The 17,905-nt window shown below is 47.2% G+C and overlaps 2 protein-coding genes and 1 non-coding gene across 5 annotated transcripts in view; 2 read left to right on the top strand and 1 right to left on the bottom strand.

The window, feature by feature from the left end:
- Window positions 1-9,536, top strand: part of LOC112223248 (helicase SRCAP) — a 28,982-nt gene extending 19,446 nt beyond the window's left edge. For all 3 annotated transcript variants that reach the window (XM_042305373.1, XM_042305371.1, XM_042305372.1), the window contains 10 exons: window positions 26-168; window positions 393-703; window positions 944-1,146; window positions 1,477-1,646; window positions 1,855-2,051; window positions 2,344-2,458; window positions 2,554-2,679; window positions 2,997-3,179; window positions 3,295-3,378; window positions 3,500-9,536. In XM_042305373.1, coding sequence (XP_042161307.1) covers window positions 26-168; window positions 393-703; window positions 944-1,146; window positions 1,477-1,646; window positions 1,855-2,051; window positions 2,344-2,458; window positions 2,554-2,679; window positions 2,997-3,179; window positions 3,295-3,378; window positions 3,500-8,020 — 6,053 coding nt within the window. In that variant the 3' untranslated portion in view covers window positions 8,021-9,536. The remainder of the gene's footprint in view (window positions 1-25; window positions 169-392; window positions 704-943; window positions 1,147-1,476; window positions 1,647-1,854; window positions 2,052-2,343; window positions 2,459-2,553; window positions 2,680-2,996; window positions 3,180-3,294; window positions 3,379-3,499) is intronic.
- On the top strand, window positions 2,729-2,808 carry LOC112223899. The gene has a single exon (XR_002949392.1). It is a non-coding gene; the product is annotated as a small nucleolar RNA SNORA11 (small nucleolar RNA).
- Window positions 9,537-9,787: 251 nt separating the features above from the next.
- LOC112223608 (syntaxin-4) lies at window positions 9,788-16,789 on the bottom strand. The gene is made up of 11 exons (XM_024386693.2): window positions 16,552-16,789; window positions 15,528-15,632; window positions 15,067-15,166; window positions 14,672-14,746; window positions 14,477-14,547; window positions 14,254-14,362; window positions 13,991-14,064; window positions 11,717-11,854; window positions 11,433-11,543; window positions 11,260-11,348; window positions 9,788-11,115 (listed from the first exon to the last, which is right to left on the bottom strand). The coding sequence occupies exons 1-10, from the start codon at window positions 16,579-16,581 to the stop codon at window positions 11,271-11,273; spliced, it is 891 nt and encodes a 296-aa protein (XP_024242461.1). The 5' UTR covers window positions 16,582-16,789; the 3' UTR covers window positions 9,788-11,115; window positions 11,260-11,270.
- Between the last annotated feature and the right edge of the window lie 1,116 nt (window positions 16,790-17,905).

Raw genomic sequence — 17,905 nt, 5'->3', positions numbered from 1 at the left:
TGAACAAGTAAATTCTCCTCTCTAGCGCGTGTGAATTCTACGTTGACGTGTGAGGAGAGCAGCGACACCAAATCAGCCGTTCCTAAATCAGGGTCCCATGTTGGTGGATTTGTCCCCCCTCGACCTCGGGCACAACCTCGCCCACCTCCTCGCTCCCCCTTCTACATGGTACTAGCTACATCTGCTTTAATTTACAAATCTCTTTTCTTTTGTTTGTGACTTGTTTCAATCACCGTGTATGAAATTATGAGGTTGCGTATATCCCACAGTAGTACCTTTTTTTTGTTCTGTCAGTTATCAGCCCACAGCAACATTCTTAAATTGACTCCTGTCATGTCCCTTTAACTGTTGTTGTCCTATCAACTGACAAACTGTCCCTTTCCCCCCGTCAGTCATGGCTGGCAGACAGCCGCAAGAAGCAGCGAGACAGCCGCCTGGCCCAGATCATCCGGATCAACGACCTGCACTGCAGCGCCAAGCCCGTGTTTGGCCATGAGGTGCTGGACTTCCTCACCTTCCTCCCAGGCTCCTGCCCTGCTCCGGCCCCCAAGGCCCTGGGTCAGTGGGGTCGCTCGGGCCACGCCGCCTGCCTGTTCGCCCAGTCCCACAGCACTACGGACTACTGGGACCAGAGCTGCGCCCTGAGGGAGGGCATCCACACCACCGAGGACAGGCTGCAGCTGCTCAAAGATGTGATCGAACGGTAACACGCTGACTGCTGCCGTCCACTGTCTGGAACCACGAGACGGTCCACATTTTTAGTTTTATCCCTGCACTAACACTCCTGATTTAACAAATCACCACACTAATCACCAAGCCCTTCATGAGTTGAATCGCTTGTCAGTTTTCAAGCACTTTCTGTTTATCTTTCTTGTGATGCCCCAGGGATTGATGAAGGGTAAATATGACCATTTCTAATCGGACCCTATTTCCTAACCTTCAGGTTTACGTTTGTGATCCCGCCGGTGGAGGCTCCAGCCATCACCATGCACAGCTGCCACCCCCCTCCGTCTCTGAGTCACCAGCAGGCCGTGTTCACCTCGCTGCTCTCCTCCCAGGTGGCCCCGCTCGCACGCAGTCTGCACCGCATCCAGTGCAACATGAGGACCCACTTCCCTGACCTGAGGCTCATCCAGTACGACTGCGGTGAGTCCCCACTCAGACAACACAACCGTGTGTTCCTCAGAAACTTGTCTTGTTTTACCTCGGCATTGGCTGAGGAATTTTAACTCAGCCAAACTGATTGAGGTGTCAATGTGTTTGCAAAGGCCATGAAATGAAAATAAACTTAAGTGGAAGTGCTGTTACTTCATCGATGATACGGGACACAGTCTGTCTCTAGGGTCACTGGGTCAGGGTCACGTTCAGTTTTCCAGAGCAGCGTGTCCTTCAGTTGAAGACGAGAGGTATTTTTAAAATGAGGAGAAACGGTATGAGCCTTTGAATGATAACACTTTGGTGTGTGTGTGTGTGTAGGTAAGCTGCAGACGCTCCACACCCTGCTGCGTCGGCTGAAGGAGGGCCAACATCGCGTTCTCATCTTCACCCAGATGACCCGCATGCTGGACGTGCTGGAGCAGTTCCTCAACTACCACGGACACATCTACCTCCGCCTGGACGGCAGCACCCGCGTCGAGCAGAGACAAGTGAGGGGCGCCATGACTAGACCTGAGCTTTATGGGATACTGTTGTTTTGTTGGACTTCAGCAACTCAGTTGGGGGTCAATTCCATTTCCATGTAATATATTTTGGACATTTGCGATTTGATTGGCTGAGCTGAAAGGAATTGACCCGGAGATCAATATGGTTCTGAAACTGATAAAGGATGCTGACTGTTGTCCTCCTCTCCCTCAGTCCCTGATGGATCGCTTCAACGCGGACCGCCGCATCTTCTGCTTCATCCTGTCCACGCGCAGCGGCGGCGTGGGGGTGAACCTGACGGGCGCCGACACGGTGGTGTTCTACGACAGTGACTGGAACCCTACCATGGACGCCCAGGCCCAGGACCGCTGCCACCGCATCGGACAGACCCGCGACGTCCACATCTACAGGTACACCGTGAAACCCTCCCCTGCCTCTTAGGCTGCTGAACCAAGCTTAACTCACTTAACTCCCTCTAAGTCAAATCGTCTCAGCACTACGGTCGGTTTTTAGTTTCCTTTAGATTGGACACAGGCAGGATCTGAAAGTCTCCGGAAGTAGCATGAACAGTGTGCATACCTCTACTTTGAAGATATTAATGTGGTAGGCATAGAGCCAGTGATTACAACTCTGCCACTATGTTAGCTAGTCTGTTGAGCATCTGGTGTGACTATTCTCCACCCCCCCCCACCCCACCCCCAGACTGATCAGTGAGCGCACGGTGGAGGAGAACATCCTGAAGAAGGCCAACCAGAAAAGAATGCTGGGAGACATGGCCATAGAAGGAGGCAACTTCACCACCGCTTTCTTCAAACAGGTACGTCTCCACCGATATAACACTCTGTGACGTCGTCCATTCACTTTGAATCGAGGGCAATTCAAGACGAACTACACTCCCCTCTCTCCTCACAGCAAACCATCAGGGAGCTGTTTGACGTGAATGAGGGGGAGAAGAAGGAGGTGACCCCAGAGCCGTCTGTGCCCCAGCCAGAGGAGGAAGAGACGGGCAACAAACAGAGCACCACCATCCTGGAGCAGGTCAGTCACACCCAAAACACTGGTAATAACAGTATGTAGTTGAGTTTAACTGGTGTGTTCAGAGCAGGTGTCTCTCAGACCATAGACACCTGTTTATACCACACCATACAACAGCAGGAGTCTAGAAGACAACCAGAAACCAGCAGCTGAGTGTTTGGACCAGCACTGACTCCATACAAACAAGCTTTATTTTGATAAAATAAACAAGATTATTTGAGGTCAAATGACGGTTTTAGGAATTGTACAAGTCAGCAAGACACATCAATCTCTACTCCAGGTGGCACTGTTCCCAAAAATGAATTCTCTCTCTGCCACAGGCCCTTTGTCGTGCCGAGGACGAGGAGGACATCGTCGCTGCCTCCCAAGCCAAAGCAGAGCAGGTAGCTGAACTGGCAGAGTTCAACGAGGCCATCCCATTGGATGAGGCTGGCGAAGGGAGGGACCCGGAAGAGGAGGAGCTCTCCAAGGCCGAGCAGGAGATAGCGGCTCTTGTGGAGCAGGTGATTGTTGTTCAATATCCCTGTTTTTTTTTGGCTATTCCATCTGTGTTGTTTGACTATTTTGAGCTTTTTTGCCAAACCTGACAACCTATCTTTTTTCCCCCTCGTATCTCAGCTCACTCCTATAGAGCGCTATGCTATGAATTTCCTGGAGGCTTCACTGGAGGACGTGTGCAAGGAGGAGTTAAAGCAAGCAGAGGTTAGATTGATATTTCTCAGTGCATTTAGGAGAGCTTGCCATGTGTCCATGTTTAAATGGTTCACCCTATTAGAGACCTGGGTTCGAATAAAAAGCCCATCTCTCTGCTCTGTGTTTACAGGAGCAGGTGGAGGCTGCCAGGAAGGGGCTGGACCAGGCCAAGGAGGAGGGCCTGAAGCTGCATGCAGGCTCCTCGGACAATGACGACGATGACTTCGCATCACAGCCAGCGGAGGAGCCCTCGCCACCTGGGTCGGGCCGTCGCCCACGCAAACACAAAGAGAAAGGCGCCCCCTCCACCAGAATCAGCGGTAGGCTCCGAGGAGCCACGGCCTCCCCACCGCCCACTTCCCCAGAGCCAGAGTCCGATTCCCCCACCCCCAGAGAAGTGCCTGAAAGGCTCCGCTCAGCTCTGAGAGGACGAGGGGGGACCAAAGACAATACCAACACACTGTCCCGCACAGAGCACCCCAGGGCCCAACCCTCCTCATCAAAGGAATCTGCCAAACCTGCATCCACAACCCCGGTCTCTCCTTCTAGAGACTCCAGCCTCAAATCCGGATCGGCAGCGCCACCTCTCGGATCCCAGTCCCATTCCAGCTCAGTGCCTTCCACTGCCACCAGTCCTCTAGCTGGGAAATCACTGACACTACCAGGGAACTCACACACCTGGTCACCCAGCAGGGAGAGGGCAGTGTGTATCACCTCAGAGTCCACGTGTCCGGTGGACCACCAGTCATACTCTGCCAGGGACTATGACATTAGGGACCAGGAGTCCCTGTCTCCCAACTCTGTGTGCCCTCTCTCCCGGTCGCCACGCAAGCGCCAGTCGGCTGACGGGGAGGTCCTGCTAGGCCTTCCGGAACATTCCCCATCGGCCAAGGTCCTGCGGAAGCTCCCTGGTCGCCTGGTGACAGTGGTGGAGGACAAGGAGCCCAGGAAGAGGAGGAGGAGAGGCAGCGGGACAGGAGGAGGCTCATCAGAGGAGACAGAGAACGCTGAGTCGGGCCGAGTCTCAGACGAGCCAAGCAGAGACTCCCAAACCCCTGACAAAACCAGCCAGACACCCGAAGAGAAAGGGACTGCTTCAAAATACTCAACGACCACCAAACTCACAGAGGACCAAGAATCCCCCTCAACACACACCTATCCTGCCAGAAGCTACCTCCCTTACTCCCCGCCCCACCAATCCCCTGACATGCCGGTGCTGAGGAACCTGCCGGTGCGACAGCGGCTGGAGAGCGAGTCTCGCGTGGCGGCGCAGTTAGGTGAGCTGGGCAGAGGGAGGGGAGGGAACTACCACAGGAAAATGGACAATCAGCCAGGAAAAGACGGCAACGTGTCCTCACCCGCTAATAATGCTAACTCGACCCCACCAGTGAAACGAAAGAGGGGCCGACCCCCCAAAACTCCCCTCAGGTTGGCGGTATCCCAGCCAGAGCATGTATCTCCTCCCCAGCCCACCTCAGCAAGTGAGGGGAGCCCTGCTCTCTCCCCAAAACGCAAGCGGGGCCGTCCCCGCAAGGACTCGACAACTGTAAAGAATGCTGTGGGTGCAGGACATAACTCAAACTCCAGCACCACCAGCCAACCTGGTTCCCTGTCTGAGGCTGTTAACACAGAACCACTACTCCCATCTGCCTCCACTGAGCCTCAAACTGTGGCCACCTCTGCTATCTGCACCAGCCAAGACTCTCTGTCTACCAAAGCTGAGAACTCTACCGCAACATTAAAACCAAACACTAAGACTGAGGTCCTTACCACAACCCCAACTGCTATCCTGGCACTAAGCCCAGCTCAAATCGCTATTCCTGCGCCAAGCCAAACTCGAGTTCCCATCTCAATTCCAATCTCTGTCTCCACCTCAAGCTCAGCAACCATCTCCACCCCAGTTCCAATTTTAGTCCCTGCCACAAGCTCACCCACAGTCCCCGCCATAAACTCAATCTCTGTTCCTGCTTCAAGCTCATCCACAGTTTCCACCCTAAGCTTACCCACAGTATCCACATCGAGGCCGCCCTTTAGCCCTACCTCAAGGTCAACCTCTGGCCTCATTCGAATTCCAACTGCAGTCCTCACCTCAACCCTTGCCCAATTCCTCACCTCAAGACCTAGAGTCTCCACTTCTCCACCAATCTCCACAACTACCACACAAATCGTCACCCCTACCCCCAACAAGATCTCCACTCCTCCCCTTGCCCAAATCACTATCCCTACACCAGCTCAAATCTCCAAAATGGCCACATCAGTCTCTACTCCAACCATCACCCCCACTCCAGCCCCTACACCAACACTCACAAATGTCAAACAAACCCCTACTCCGTGCCCTACCACAATTGTTGCAGCCCATGTACCAACACTTAGAAAACTCACCACAACCTCAATCGCAAATCTGACCACCATTTCCACACCAGGCCCAAGTATAATCGTCACCACCGTCACACAAGCCCGAACCGCCACCATCACTGCAACAACCTCCATACCAACGTCTACCAAAATCACCATCACAACCCCCACACCAGCCCCCACACCAACCACCACACTAACCTCTACACCAGCCCCTACCACAACTGTCACCACCGTTACACCAGCCCCTACCACAACTGTCACCACCGCTACACTGCCCCCACACACAAGTGTCACCACCGCTACACCGCCCCCACCCAGAACTGTCACCACCGCTACACCGCCCCCACCCAGAACTGTCACCACCGCTACACCGCCCCCACCCAGAACTGTTGCCACCTCTACACCACCCCCACCCAGAACTGTCACCACCTCTACACCGCCCCCACCCAGAACTGTCACCACTGCTACTGCAGCCGCTGCCACAACCATCACATCAACTCCTACCCCAATCTCTACCCCAACCCCCACCCGTTCCCAAGTACACAACTCCACTAACAACAAAATCGTCACCCAGATATCCACCCCAGCCCCCATTCCAAGTTCAACATTAGTCCTGCCCCTGGCCCAAATTCCTATTACATCTACCCTCTCCAGCAACTCTACTGCTGTGGCTGCCACAGAGAACCAGGCTGTGGAGACTGCCCAGAATCCAGATTCAGAGAACATAATAGACATGGAGGTGGAGACCCAGGCAGTTAAAGTGGACAAAAAGGCAGAGGATGGAGAAGAGGAGATTAGTGACTCTCAACCGAAAAAGAGGAAAGTGGAGAATTCTCCTGAAGCCAAAGACACTGTCCTTTCCACTCCCTCTCTCGCTGACCCAGAGACTCCAGTGGCTCCTCGGCCAGAGGAAACGGATAAGCAGAAGATAGAGGAGAGCGCCGGAGATGACAAAGCCGCCAGCAAGAAGAGGCCTCTCAGTCGCCAGAGCAGTCAGGAGTCGGTGCGCTCCTCTTCTCCTTCCTCAGTGTGCTCCACATCCAATCCCACCCGGTCAGCCCAATACAAGAAGAGTGCAGAGAAGAGAGCACCTGCCAAGAGGAGGCGAGGAGAGGTTCTGTCTGACCCAGAGAAGGGAGAGGGGAAGACTGAGAAAGAGTCCACCAACGCCACTCGGAGGAGGCAGTCCAGGTCCTCTTCTTCAGACTCGGACCCCTGTGAAACCAGGAAAGAGCGCCTCACCCGCTCGTCCCAGAGCTGGCAGGAGAAAGAGGGGGATGGAGAGGGCAACAGGCGGAGAAGAAGACCCGCCAGGAGCTCTGAATGGGAGGGCAGGACTGTGTCCAACAACACCGGTACTGGGGAGTCTGGCAGCGAGACATCCTCTGTGAGAGTCACCCGGAAATCCTCTGGTCCTCTTCCCACCTCGGAGAGTAAACCCCAGTCTAACAGCGTGCCCTCTACCCCTCCCCAGCCAGAGGTCCTGGGAAAGAGATGTTCAGCCCTGAACGCTGCAGCCAAACTCCTTGCCATGCGAGGCAGGGTCGACACCCCTGGCAGCAGGAAAGACCCTGCGGCTAAGGCTGCTGGGCAGAATGCCATTTCTCCTGCTTCCTCTGACAAGAACCACAAGTCCAAATCTAAAAGTGCACCAGCCACTCCGCAAACAAACTGCAACAACAAAGCAGGAATCAGCAAGATGACCCCCACCAAGTCTAGCCGCACCGCCGCCCGCTCCACCCGCCAGTGCCCTGGCGCCCTCGTCCCGCCCCTGGAAACAGACAACAAGAGGGGGAGCAAGAAGGAGGAGAGTGAAAAAGAAAAAAAGAAGCCCTCGGAGGAGAAGGAAGAGGGGGGCGAGAGGGAGACTCGCTCGTCCAGGGGCCACAGCGCCTGCAGCAGCGTGAGTAGCGATGGTGGAGGGAGTAGCCGGAGCAGCAGCAACAGCAGCCAGCGCACCCACAGCCTCAGCTCCCAGAGCACCGGGCCCAGGCTCAACAGCTCGCGAGCACCATCCTCCAGCAGCGAACGTGAACGCAGCACCGAGAGGGGCAGGAGGCGCAGCCACAGGAAGGAAGGAGAAGGCTGGGGGAGGGAGACCCGGAAGGAAAGAAAGGAGAGGCACGCCCAGAAGCGGGAGAGGCTCTCACAGGAAGGGAACGCTGGCTCGGGAGAGGGCACCCCGGACAGGGTGCTGCGCAGCGTGGCGGCTATGGCAGCAGCTCAGGCCCGCACACCGGCAGCCAACACCCGCTCCTCCCGGTCTTCCTCTGCCCAACACAACAAGACATGATGGAATAACAATATATATTTTTTAAACTGGGAGAGGGAGTGAGGGATTCTGACTGGGAAATGGAGGGGAAATGGCCTCTAAAGTTGCTGCTTTGTCTACACTGACAGAGGCCAGAGCAGAACTATGTGTTGTGCAGGTCAGTGACCTCCCTCCCTCTTGGGCCCTCTCCCCCACCCCACATTAGAGCTGGTCTCCTCCAGTTCAGCCATCATCAACTGGGGAAAGGCTTAGAGATGCCCAACTGTTTGCAGAGAGAAAGGTGCCACCATGGTAGAGCCCTTCCAGAAGTGAGGTGTTGTAGTCCTGAAGGTGTCACTTCATACGGACAGTGGCTTGACTGCACACCGGGGACTTTGGGACGAGGTCGGTGCGAGTGAGTTATTTGTTAGTTCACACTATGTACTGTAAAACATTTAAAAAGACTGGAATACTAAGATGTATGTGTTCGAGAGAGGATTAGATTGCGCCCAATATGCAGATTTTATCCTCTGCCAGGGTTATCGGTGGGAATCATTCATGCGACATTCAAAATAATATTTTGAGTGACAGTTGTATCGTACGTTTGAAGGTTTTAGACTTTTTGGGTTCTGGACATTTTGTCAGCTGTTCTGACCTCTGTTGATAAGTTCTGGATATTTTATGGTTTCTTCCAGGAAGAGAGCAGATCTGTAAATGTGATCTTTGCTGCACTATGCTGGAGCTACTCTTTGCTTGGGCCTCTGTATCTTGTCATTTTCTGTCCATCTGCCTTTTTAAATCCAGCCTGCATTTTTCCTTTGCATCTGACATGTCCTCAGCATTTGAGTGCATTGTGGTGTAGTATTTTACATCAATTTCAATCAAATTACTACTACGTTCCTGGTACCTCACACAAATGTAACTCCAAATATGGCTGTCTCTCTCAAGCTTGTTATGCATCTCGAAGATGCAAATTATTTTACTCACTGGCAATGCAGAAAGAAACGGGAGCAGAACCTTGATTTAACTCCTCACCTTTCCAAAGTCTGACATTATGGTCAACATTTCATGTAGTTTATACTAAATGGGTATTGAATCAGTGTGAATAAAAAAACATTAGTGCCTATTAGGCCGAGTGGGTGAACGGAGATCCCAGTTTGCTTTGTAAAGTACTTGACGTTGGGGTGTGGAACTTACTGAGTTGTCATTTGTCACTAAAAAAGGATATACTTTCTGTAAATCACGAGAAAAGCACCGTATGCACCAGTGCTACCAAATTCTTTATTTTTTAAAATCTGAATTTCTATCATTTCATTGCTCTTTCATGTAAGCACTTAAAATGGTGCAGATGGCTCTGTAAATTGTCAATTAACTTTGAGGACTTGCATTTGTCAAAGCAGTTTTTGGGCAGGGTGATGTTTGAGTGAATGGGTGGAATATGGTGATGGTCTTATCTTGATTTGTCCCTTTAATTTGTCACATTCCTTTGTTCCCTTGTAATTCCACATTGTTTTACTTGAAAGACAAAATGACAGTTGAATAAAAGACCAAAAATGTATTGGGTGTTTTGGTAGTCTAACCTTTTTTATAGGACCATCTGCAAAATAAAGTGTAAATGTGTTTGCATGACATCTCAGGAGGTGCCATTTCTTTGTCAATCTTATGGCTTTTGACATATACGGTACTGGATTTTACAATAACATCTGCAAGATGTCCCTCTTGCGATTATCCAGGTAATTCTGGGGATTGTACCATTTCTCTCCGAACATTGTAGCAGAAGAGGCTCACAAACTTGAGTCTGGGCAACGGTTAAACCCATACAAGCACAGTAGGCAACTTTATTTGAACAATGCATTAAAATGAGCTGAAAGTTCTATACAAAATTAAACAGCCATGCAACGTGTTGGTCCCATATTTCATGAGCTGAAAATAAAGACACCAGCAAATGTTCCATATGCACAAAAAGCTTAGTTCTCTGAAATGTTGTGCACAAATTTGTTTACATCCCTGTTAATATTCTTTGCCAAGATAATCCATCCACCTAAAAGTTGACATATGACCGTTACACAGGTGTACCTTGTGCTGGGGTTATGTGAAACGCATTTAAATTCACTGACTAACTCAAATCTTTAAAATTGTTTTTATATATATATATATATACATAAGTTGGTCAGCATGGATGTCAAAACAAGACTTGAACAAGCACCTATTCCTCACATGGCAGCTTCTTGTCATTGTTGCTAGCTCTCTGGCCATCCAGAGTCACACACAGACCTCTGACCCATTTTTGTGATGTCAGCACAGATCAATAAGGCTAAAATCTTAACTGTTTGGGAAAAATGGTTAATGCGTTAAAGCGGAAGCATTGAATAATTACAGCAGTTTCCATCCCTTCTTTACAAAATAAGGTAGTACATTACATTGTTCTTAGAGCCCTTGGCGCTGTCTGTCAGCACATACGGAAAAAGGCACCATAACTATAAGGATTCCCATTGATTGTTGCTGTGGCAAGACTATTAAAATAGCTTCCACAACAATATTCAAACTATAAATAAATACTGATGTAAATAGGACAACATGGGAGTGGGCCATTCATTGTAGTGATCAGACAACATCGTCTTAATGAGAGAGATCAATTTCAGGGGCAACATGGAAGCCAGTTCAGACATCTCGAAAGGTTTATAAAACTGCATGTCTTAATTACTCAACAAATAAGAAAATTGGCGATATACAATTATATTCTATATCTGCATTTAAAAACAAGCCCTAAAAAGTTTATTTCACTTCGTAAAATAACCACCGTAGCTATGGGTTTTCCTGAGTAAATCTGATCAGTGCCAGTTCCAATACTGCATTCTTCCGTGCTTGTGGATACAGAGGGGTCCAGCACGTTGAGTAATGAGTTGTCCACACATTTCTTCAATGGCATCCTAAATGGAAAAGGGCACCACAGAGGGGGCCAAAAAGCCTTCAGCATTACCTTTCGCTGAGAGTGGGGCAGTTAACATGAGACTATGATTGTTTGTGTCTGTCTATATGAGTGGTGTTAGTCAAAAGTTCAGTGATATCAGTAAGACAGGACATGTCTTTTTTTCCCAAGGTCCCAGGACAGAAGAGTGGGTCAGGGGAAGACGACACTGCAAAATAACAAAAAAAAGTAGGTATTGATTACTAATCAACCAATACGTCCAAGCTTTGTATTTGCAGTAAATGAACACGTTGATATTCATATGAAATGGCCATTTTTGCAAACCTCGTGTGCACGTCAAGAGTGAACTCACATGTCTGGATCTCAGGAGAAGGTGATCGCCAATGAGATGGCTAAAATGAGGAGGAGAATGGCACAGCATAACGCGATCCATATCTTCTTCTGTGGCGGGAGAGAGGGGTAGTAGCAAGTATCATTAGCTAACCTGACCAATAATTAGCCGTACAACCTTCAATTAATTCCTACCTTGCGTGCTTTGTTTTGGTAGGTGGCAGCTTTCTCGGTCTCCACCACTGCCTTCTGCACATAATCAGTTGAGTTGAGGACGTTGGCTTCAATGCGGTTGACCATCTCCCCCTGCACAACAGTTTGTCAATTCAGCAAACACCTCACTAAAGGTTTCCACCAACCAACTTTCTCAAAGCCCATTTCATGAAAATGTGCTTTTCACAGGGAGTGAACAAGTGTACACACTTGGGTGGGAAAAATATTATGGCTCCAGTCTGTCCTCCTGGGGGTGACAGTCTTACCTGAGCCTCCACCTCCATGGCTAGGTACTGGAACATGTCATGCAGATCCCTGATGCTCCTTTCCAGTTTGAGGATCTCGTCATGCCGGGACTCAATTTCATTCAGCGCCTGCTTAGTGGCTTTAGCGTCGATCAGGATCTACAGAGAGGAAGAGTGTAAATGTTACAAATCAGGTTTTGAGCCTGAACAAAAATAAATAAAAAATGTCACACGGATGATGTCTGAGAAATGACAACACATTTCTATTTAACTGCTCATAAAAACACATCCAGCAAAAGAGAACTACAGTTGAACTGAAACAGCTAAAGTTGTCAATCTTCTAAAAGCAAGTGGGGGCCAAAAGGGTTCCATTTACGTGGGGTTCTCTGTCACAGCTATGGCGACTATACAGGTTACAGATGTCTAAAGATGTCCTGTACAGCACAGGCAACTCAATGAGTGCTTACCAAATTCAAACCTGTAGTCCAGTGCAAGCCATCAAGAGTGTCTTAAACAAAACAAATCTGTCATCATTTTACTCCCAAAAGAATGTAGTAACATTTGTCGTCGTCCCAGACATTACCGCTTACATACAGTGCATTCGGAAAGTATTCACACCCCTTGACCTTTTCCTCATTTTGTTACTTTACAGCCTTATTCTAAAATTGATTAAATGTTTTTTTCCTCATCTACACACAATACCCCATAAGGACAAAGCAAAAACAGGATTAGACATTTTTACAAATGTATGAAATATCACATTTACAAGTATTCAGACCCTTTACTCAGTACTTTGTTGAAGCACCTTTGGCAGCGATTACAGCCTCAAGGCTTCTTGGGTATGACACTACAAGCTTGGCACACCTGTATTTAGGGAGTTTCTCCCATTCTTCTCTGCAGATCCTCTCAAGCTCTGTCAGGTTGGATGGGGAGCGTTGCTGCACATCTATTTTCAGGTCTCTGCAGAGATGTTTGATCAGGTTCAAGTCCTGGCTACTCAAGGACATTCAGAGATTTATCCCAAAGCCACTCCTGCATGGTCTTGGCTGTGTGCTTAGGGTCGTTCTCCTGTTGGAAGGTCCTTCGCCTCAGTCTGAGGTCCTTCGCAGGTTTTCATCAAGGCTCTCTCTGTACTTTGCTCCGTTAATCTTTCCCTCGATCCTGACTAGTCTCCCAGTCCCTGCCGCTGAAAAACATCCCCACAGCATGATGCTGCCGCCACCATGGTTAATCGTAGGGATGGTGCCAGGTTTCCTCCAGACGTGACGCTTGGCATTCAGGCCAAAGAGTACAATCTTGGTTTCATCAGACCAGAGAATCTTGTTTCTCATGGTCTGAGAGTCCTTTAGGTACCTTTTGGCAAGCTCCACTCAGGCGGTCATGTTCCTTTTACTGAGGAGTGTCTTCTGTCTGGCCCCTACCATAACAGTCTTGATTGGTAGAGTGCTGCAGAGATGGTTGTCCTTCTAGAAGGTTATCCCATCTCCACAGAGGAACTCTGCCAGAGTGAACATCAGGTTCTTGACCAAGGCCCTTCTCAGTTTGACCGGGTGGCCAGCTCTAGGAAGAGTCTTGGTGGTTCCAAACATTTTCCATTTAAGAATGATGGTGGCCACTGTGTTCTTGCGGACCTTCAATGCTGCAGACTTTTGTTGGTAGCCTTCCCCAGATCTGTGCCTCGACACGATCCTGTCTCGTAGCTCTACAGACAATTCCTTCGACCTCATGGCTTGGTTTTTGCTCCAACATGCACGGTCAACTTAAGGGACCTTACATAGACAGGTGTGTGCCTTTCCAAATCATGTCCAATCAATTGAATTTACCACAGGTGGACTCCAATCAAGTTGTAGAAACATCAAGGATGATCAATGGAAACGATGCACCCGAGATCAATTTCGAGTCTCATAGCAAAGAGCCTGAATACTTATGTAAATAAGGTATTTCTGTTTTGTAATTTAAATAAATGTTCAAATATTTCTAAAAACCTGTTTTTGCTTTGTCATTATAGTGTATTGTGTGTAGATTTTTCTTTTTTAATCGACTTTAGAATAAGGCTGTAATGTAACAAAATGTGGAAAAAGTCAAGGGGTCTGAATACCTCCAAATGCACTGTATGCTTTTTTTTGTTATTCAGCCAAACACAGAGCCTGATTGAGTAAGAGAAAAGTCAGAATACTACCCAACATAAAGAGGAAGAAAACACTTGTGTGATTGCCAGCAGGTGGTTTCCAGATTAGTTCATTAATTGTGGTTAGTTTCAGTCAGTCAGTGAATCTGTCAGTCAGTCATACTCACATTCTGTGTGAAAACATCAGTCTGTCCACTTTCAAGCATAACATCCAACTCTTCATCTGTTACATTGGTGCCAGCTAGAGGGATATAATAACTTTATCAGTTGCTGCTTTTGGGTATATTTAATTTTCATACGAAATCACCTTTGTGGATGAACTTCTGCATTGCAGTCTTGAATTCAGAAGACAAAAATCCATGGTGTTGAAATCACTTACGATTCCCCTTTCTGAACAGCCACACAGTGACAGTAATAGATGTAGACTCACTGATTCTGAGCTGCCTCTGTATCCTCTCCACGTTGCGATCTCTGTAGGAAGCCTGGATGGTGTTACAGTGGCCCATCAACTCCACAAACTCCCGAGACAAGACACCATGCTGGAGAGAGAAAAAGGAGGTAGAGGGATGGGAAAAGTGTTCATTTAAATGGCAGCCTACAGTAAAACTATACGACTGAAAATCAATTTATTTTTCGGAAATTAGAAGCCTCACTTGGGCTCTCTGCATCCTTAGGTTTATGGGGATGTATTTCCCATCATCTTCTCCTTTCTTGGGTTCAATGACTGTGAAAGAAAACTAAACAATGGGTCTGATATTTCTGTATTCAGGTGTATCCGCTGGGGGCACTGAAACACCCGCGATCAATAGTCAATAGCTGATCATGTCACTTCAGTTAAGAATACTCACTCTTCAGTTTCTTCTGGATCTGCATTGCCATTGTTTTGATCTGTTCCCGAAGGGTTTGGAGTTCCCTTTTCATGCCTGAACCAGAAAGAAACCTTACATCACCTTCAGTAACTGTCAACAGGCAGAGTAACTAATCCCTCAGAATAGGCAGCCTGAGGGGAATAATGGCACCTAATCATATAATTAGCACAACTGCTTTATCACCAAAAACGATAAAAACAGACGACATTTCTTAGTGGAATGTGATCCTTTGACAAGACATGGAGGTGCAGTGATTAATTAGGCTACAGCTCACATTACACATTCTATGCATATCATAACTCTTAACAGTACCACCATAGCATATATTTACATACAGCATATTAGCACTAACGTCAATGTGTTAATCTACTGACCGTCCTCTGGCAGTGCCACACCCAACACGGTCTTCTGTTTGTTCTCAAGGTCAGAAACCACCTTTTTAAGTGTCTCCAGTCCCTCTCGAATCTCTTGGACCTGATATGAAGGGATAAACAGGCTGGTTAACGTAAGATGAGCTAAATCAGTTAATTTGGTTGTTTGGGCCACTTGAGAACGGGCCAGGAGACATATTCTGCATCATCCTATGTTTTCGCATAAGATGTAAATTGTGCATACAGAAAAGCTGCTGGTTTTAACTTGACAGTATTTCAGATTATAACTTGCCAGATCACATTGGCACAGTAATTTCATGTTGACACAACAAACTGTTCCTGTGCTTGGCATCCACAAGCCAAGAGAAAAGTACTGCAGAACAACACAACTTGAAACTGACAGCAAGTCATTATAAAATGCAAACGGATGGCTTGAACTGTTGAATTAGGTTGCATGATTTCACCTTCTTGAAAAATGCATCATTCTCCTTCTCCTCCCTCACTGTAGAAGTCCCTGGTTTGATCATAAGTGCCCTGCCCTCTTCATCCTCGTCTGACACCTCGGCAGTCTGGTGTGTGAGGAAGAGCAAGAGGGGGAAAGAATGGACACAATCCTCAACTTTTTGTAGGCACTAACTCCGTCATGTCTCGTTGGCCAACGCCTATGGGGAAATGTGTGTTTTTTGTGGGGGTTTTATGTTGATAAACGCGGGAAAAAAGGTATGTGGTAAACAGGTTTAGGAGATGTTATAGTTTTGTTATGAGATAATCATCAGTTAACGTTACTTACTGTGCATTTGGAAGTATTTTTGTAATCAAAACCACATAAAGGCTTCATATTTCATAAAGGTCATGTTAACTGAATGATATCATAGAACAAAACGTATAAGATCTCCTAAACCTGTGTTAACCTCAGACCTTGTTTTCGGCGTTCATCCCAAAGTCCCAACCTTTCCCTTGAATTTCAAATCAAATTCTATTTGTCACATGCGCCGAATACAACAGGTGTAGTAGACCTTACAGTGAAATGCTTACTTACAAGACCTTATTCAACAATGCAGTTAAGAAAAATACCTTTGAAAAAAACAATAAATAAAAAGTTCCCCCATAGGAATGGCTGAACGAATAGGTAATTTATTTCCGTTTTTTAGGACTACGAGCTAGCGAGCTCTTTTGCACATCATTGCCATGTAAATCCAACATGCAACCCATGAGTGCGGCATTGAACTTTTAATACACTTCTAGCCACTGGCCTATCCTTGGGGTGTAGACTATTTCAGCTATGCTTGCTAGCCTAGCCAGGTTAACAAGTACGTTAACTTTAGCAAAGTTCGCCGATTAAAAAGCAATGTAGCTAGCACTAATAACTAGCTACCAGAAAAAGAATACCCTGAAATAGCTAACACATCTGCATTAAACCTTCCCTTGCAAATTGACAAATTGCTAAATGAATTGGTATTGGTTAGTATAAGTTAGCTTGAAACTCACATTGCCCAGTTCCTTGGTTCGGTCCCGCATTTCTTCTCAGTCCAAATGCAATGTATTAGCTAACGAATATATTACTACGATATCCTATATCAAGGTGAAGAAAAATTGGAACAAATGAGCAATAAAACATACACAAAAATAACTTTCGTGCTTGTGTCATTCAACAAGTAATCTAAACGGCTAAACTAGTCTTCCCTTTAGGATGTTAGAGAGAAAGACAGCCCACATTAGAACACATTGAGCTACGCCACCTACCGTCCTGGAGCTTTTTTCTTTGTTTGAATGTTAATTAAATACGCTGGTTCATTTTGCCCTCCGCTGTTATTAAACATGGTCACATTTATAATTAGTTTGTGCTTCATTGTATTTTTTTGTACCCCCACAACAAAAGTCCATTACCTATTGTGAAATTGTTATTGACTTGATATGATCATAATGATCCTTCAAACGGAGAAATTAAATTGTAGGTGACTATAATGCAGCATTTCCCAAACTAGGGGTCACAACCCCATATGAGGTTGCCTGATTTGAAAATGGGGTCGTCGTAGAAACTCTGAAAAAAGAAAATTGCGCTTGGTTCATAGAACTGCGGGTATGTCAGTAACCTTCGCTAACAGCTAAATGCGGTTGTAATAAACAGAGCAGTTTCTGTTTTCTTCCTACAAATGTGGCTCTAACTTTATGACCCCATTCCTGAAAGATAAGACTCCCAGGAACACATAGGTGTCTTCTGTTTCCTTCTACAATGCCCACAAGCTCAGGATTCATTAGAACAAAGTGGACAAGACCAAACACTAAATTAGACGGGGGAAACAAACATCATCATGATGTTCTTTTCTACATCATGCACAATTATTGCCTGATGATCTTCTGAACTTCACAATACCTTTCTGATGCATTTCAATCACTTCAAACCATACTTCCTTCAGATTGAAATACTCTCAACAAATGTAATAGACTGTCATAGCCCCAATTAGAAAAGTTAACTTTTGCTGCTGAATACATAACTTTTTTACACAGTAGGGGGGAAAAATGTTGATATCAAAATGGGGTCTCTGGTCAAAAAACGTATTGGAACACCTGCTATAACGTGATAACGTGTCTATAAGAAGAACATGCATCCCACTATCTATTTCAGATGCTTCAATCTTTCAAAATGGCTTCAGAATATGGAATTCCAGACCTTACGGCAAGTGAAATATTCCTTGGTGTTAAACTGAATTCATTTGAATTTGGTCAATCTACGAGGAGGCCTCCAAATCCACAAAGGGAGAGGATGGAAGGTATAGATATACGAGGAGGCCTCCAAATCCACAAAGGGAGAGGATGGAAGGTATAGATATACGAGGAGGCC

Source organism: Oncorhynchus tshawytscha, linkage group LG24, assembly GCF_018296145.1.
Source record: "Oncorhynchus tshawytscha isolate Ot180627B linkage group LG24, Otsh_v2.0, whole genome shotgun sequence".
NCBI classification, from domain to species: Eukaryota; Metazoa; Chordata; class Actinopteri; order Salmoniformes; family Salmonidae; genus Oncorhynchus; species Oncorhynchus tshawytscha.
Note: the sequence above shows the minus strand (reverse complement) of the source record. Positions and strands in the feature narration are given on the sequence as shown.